The sequence below is a fragment of the Rosa chinensis genome, chromosome 3 (assembly GCF_002994745.2).
Source record: "Rosa chinensis cultivar Old Blush chromosome 3, RchiOBHm-V2, whole genome shotgun sequence".
Lineage (NCBI taxonomy): Eukaryota > Viridiplantae > Streptophyta > Magnoliopsida > Rosales > Rosaceae > Rosa > Rosa chinensis.
Window position 1 is genome coordinate 16343964 of NC_037090.1, and position 3999 is coordinate 16347962.

General features: G+C 34.7%; 1 protein-coding gene across 1 annotated transcript; it reads right to left on the minus strand.

The window, feature by feature from the left end:
• Nucleotides 1–933: 933 nt before the first annotated feature.
• Nucleotides 934–2909, minus strand: LOC112193023 (transcription factor RAX2). Its single transcript, XM_024333028.2, has 3 exons — nt 2570–2909; nt 2334–2463; nt 934–2012 (listed from the first exon to the last, which is right to left on the minus strand). Exons 1-3 carry the CDS (start codon nt 2703–2705, stop codon nt 1307–1309), a joined length of 972 nt encoding a protein of 323 aa, XP_024188796.1. The 5' UTR covers nt 2706–2909; the 3' UTR covers nt 934–1306.
• Between the last annotated feature and the right edge of the window lie 1090 nt (nt 2910–3999).

Genomic DNA, 3999 nt, shown 5'->3' on the forward strand with positions numbered 1-3999 from the left:
TGGCTAAACGAATGTGACGATAAGAACTGATTGGGAGAACCAATTGTCTTGAGAGTAGTGACATTTGCAAATAGTTGATGAGGCCCATACGAGATACCCCTCTATACAAAACACCCAAAAGTCCATCCTGTAGACAAAATTTGGCAAAAAGTTGCTTAGAAACTTCATGGGTCAGTTCATATCCCAGCTAGCTTTAACCTTTTTTCACTCCACTTAGAAAAAGACATTCCTAGGAGCCTTTTCTTCATAGCTTCAAGACAATTATAGTTGTTTAGTCCCATTTATATAATGCCTATAGCTGGCAAAACCCATTTAGTCTAATCTACAAGGAGAAGCAGACAAATGGGTGAAGAGGTCAATGCAATTCATGCCTCTTCTTCAACCTTGCCTTCTGTTTTTCTTGTAGAAAACAAAACAGCAGAAAAACACACATCATTTTCCCCTATATATGAATCTAACACTTGCACTACAAATGGCTTCAATTTTCCTCTTTATAGATCTTTGTTCGCTAGTTGGATTAGTTTATCATTAACTCGAGATTTTCTTTAAGCACATTTCCCCCCTCACTACCGCACAAGTCTTAATCCAAATTGTTGTCAATAATTGAAACCCACCTCCCATGTTATAAAACAAACAGAGATTTCAAAACTACAATTATATTATTGCTATGATAATTAAAATTATGGGTTTAGACACATAATTATTTTAAAAAGTAGCAATACTTTATAAACCATGACAATTATCATGTTAGGTGTGCCATTTTGCAGTGCCTCATATAAGTTATGATGCAACTGCTTACGCCAATGATAATATATATTTTTGCTTCAATTGTATAATATTGCTGGTTCTGTACATAATATACTGAAGACTGAGATTGGGATTAACATCAAGTCGTTTTTAATCTTTAAACTCTAGGTAGAAGATGATAATATTCACAAAGGAACCAAGTTGAAATGATTAAGACTATGGAAGAAGAACAATGCATAATTACAAAACAACTTGGACATACTTGTCTTTCAGATTCTCAAAAGATGGATGAGATTTTTTGTTTTTGTTTTGATATCTCCATGCCATGAGTGCAGTTAAAGTGTACTTGCTACCTAGACATACATCATTTCCCTAAAAGCAATGCAAAAAAGGAAACTTCTTTTACCATGTACTGTCAGAAACATACCAACTCCAACCTCTTTTCTTTCATTCACAGAAGCCCAGTAGTCCAAAATCCTGAAGATCTTTAACCCATCCCCTCTATTCCCTTTACTTCTAGCTTCTTCCAAATCTTCTTTGATTTCACTCACAGTCAGCATCAGTAGTACATCATGACCTTTTCCTCTGTCTTGTTTTCATCAAACAAAAAGTTGTTGCAACCACCACTAGTAGTAGTGCTACTGCTAATTAACTGCTTGATCTCTTCAAGGCCATAATCTAATGGAGCCTGGTCATGATCAAGATCAAGACCAAGACCATTATCTGACACCATGATTTTCTGGTTGTTTGCTTCAGCACCATTATTGTAGAAGTAGTTTTGCAGACCCAACTGTACCTCACTATAACCAGTACCATAGCTCCCATCAGAAGAACTGCAGCTTGCTTCAGTAGTGGTACCCCCAAACATCAAGATGTTATCTTTGGCTTGATAATGTTGCGTCAAGGGTTGACTCACATAACTCTCTTGACCCACTTGAAGAGCAGCATTAGTAGTAGTATTGGTACTACTTAAAAGACTTGGTGAAAATGGAATATGGGATTCCAGATTAGCAGTACTGGTGAAAGACCTGGGTTGATGTGTGTAGTAAGTAGGAGTACTAGTGTTGTTGCTGCTTCTGTATGATGGTGGTGAAGATGATGAGGTTGAAGTTTGGTGATGAAGAAGAGATGAGAAGGTGGCGGAGTGGTGAGGAATTATGCCCATCATGGAATATTGGTTGAGTTTCTTCTTGAGCTTTGTGTTCCAGTAGTTCTTGATATCATTGTCGGTCCTTCCTGGCAATTGAGCTGCTATAATTGACCACCTACACTTTGAAAAATGTCATTTAAGTAATGATCCTTAAGAAGAATAATGTCACTGAGCACAAGAAACCATGAATGCAAATCATAAAAGATTCAGACTTGGCATGCATGCAATGAACCCAAGAATTTAAGCATATGGCATCTATTTTTGTACATATGTAACTTTCTCTAATTCCCCCACTCTTTCCAATAAATAAATTTTTTTTTTAAAAATCTTTATAGTAGTAGATGTGAAAGATTAAGCAAGGAAAACCCAGAGAAAATATGAAGAAAATGGGATTTAAGGAAAAGAACCAAAAGATGGTGAGAAAATTTGAAGGTACCTGCTTCCAATGCTAGCAAAGAGGTTGCAGATGATCTTATCTTCTTCATCAGAAAATTCTCCATGTTTAATGTTGGGCCTGAGATAGTTAAGCCATCTTAATCTGCAACTTTTTCCACATCTCCTTAGACCTGCAGTCAATCACAACCAAAGCCCTTAACTAATTGTCAGTAACAAGTTAAAAAGAAACACTGATCAAGATGATAACATATGAAAAGAAAAGAAGCAAAAAGTTACCAGCTTTCTGTGGAAGAGCAATCCAATTCCCTCCGGTCCCATATTTTTCTATATACTCTTTAAGCTTTGCATCTTCTTCAGGTGACCATGGTCCTTTCTTCACATTATCCTTGTCACAGCAAGGAGCTCTCCCCATCTCTCTCTAGATCTCTCTGTAACTCTCTATCCCTCTCCCTCTCCCTCTCCTTCTCTGAGAAACCAAAAGACTCTTTCAAACCAGGCTTGTGGTGATGCACTTATGTGGAGGGTGAGTCTTTACCTTTATGTTTCATGAAGGACTTGGGTTTTGGTGAATTGGGGATATTATTTTTTTAGGGATAGGAGAAGTCAAAGGACAGGCCTCTCCAATTTCAATCATATATCACTTTTCTAACCCCTCTTCTTGTTTCATTAGCTATGACCCTAAAGTATATAGCCTATCAGAACTTTCCATTATAAACAATGAGACCTTCTCAGGTCTACTGGTCTAGGCCTTACTTGGTCTCTTCCGTCTGCTACACCACAAAGAATCCAAAGCCAGCTCAGTGGATTTAAATTTACTTACACTAATAAAGTATTGGCGGTGATATCACCACTTAATATAAAATTATCATGTGTTATAAAATATAATTATAGTTAATCATAATATTTATTAAAATAATAAATTTTAAGTATTAAATTAATTCTACATGACGTGATAAGTTTTAATAGAGTGGTGATATCACCACAAAATAAAAATAGTGAGCAAATTTGAATCCCAACTCGGTATGCCTCTCAGTAACATATAAAATATTGGACCTTTAGGTTCACCCATAATACTTGAATTTCATAGGTGTGATTCATTTCACATTTTTAATTTGATAACCGATTGAGATTGTTTATGATATGAGATGTTTATCACATTTATGTAATTAAATTAAAATTAAAATTACTTTGAACAAATTTACAACATTAACAACATATTTATCACATTTGTTTTACGCTATTTATATATAATTAAACTAAGTTACATGAGTTGAAACAAATTTATTTACAAAATTGTAATAAGATTGTAGGTGGAGTAACCATCTCTAATAGAACTAAAATTACACATGTTACCAGAATAACAATAAATTTATTGATACTTCTGTAAATATGTATATGGCATATATGTAACAAAGAACCCCCTACACCCCCCCCCCCCCAATTGTTTATGATACTGAAATGTTTATCACATTTTTATTTTACATATAATTAAACTAAAATTATTTTGAACAAATTTACAATATTGACCCCCAAAATTTTATAGCACTAAATAGTGAGAACATAGATCAACAGGAGCGTCGACCTTGAAAACTATAGTTCTAGAAATTTGCACAGCAACTTGTTATGAGATATTGAAAATGATGGGATATTTATTATTGCTTTTGCTTTAGTGTTTTCTAAGCTAAGTTTCTTGTAATTAAAAGATT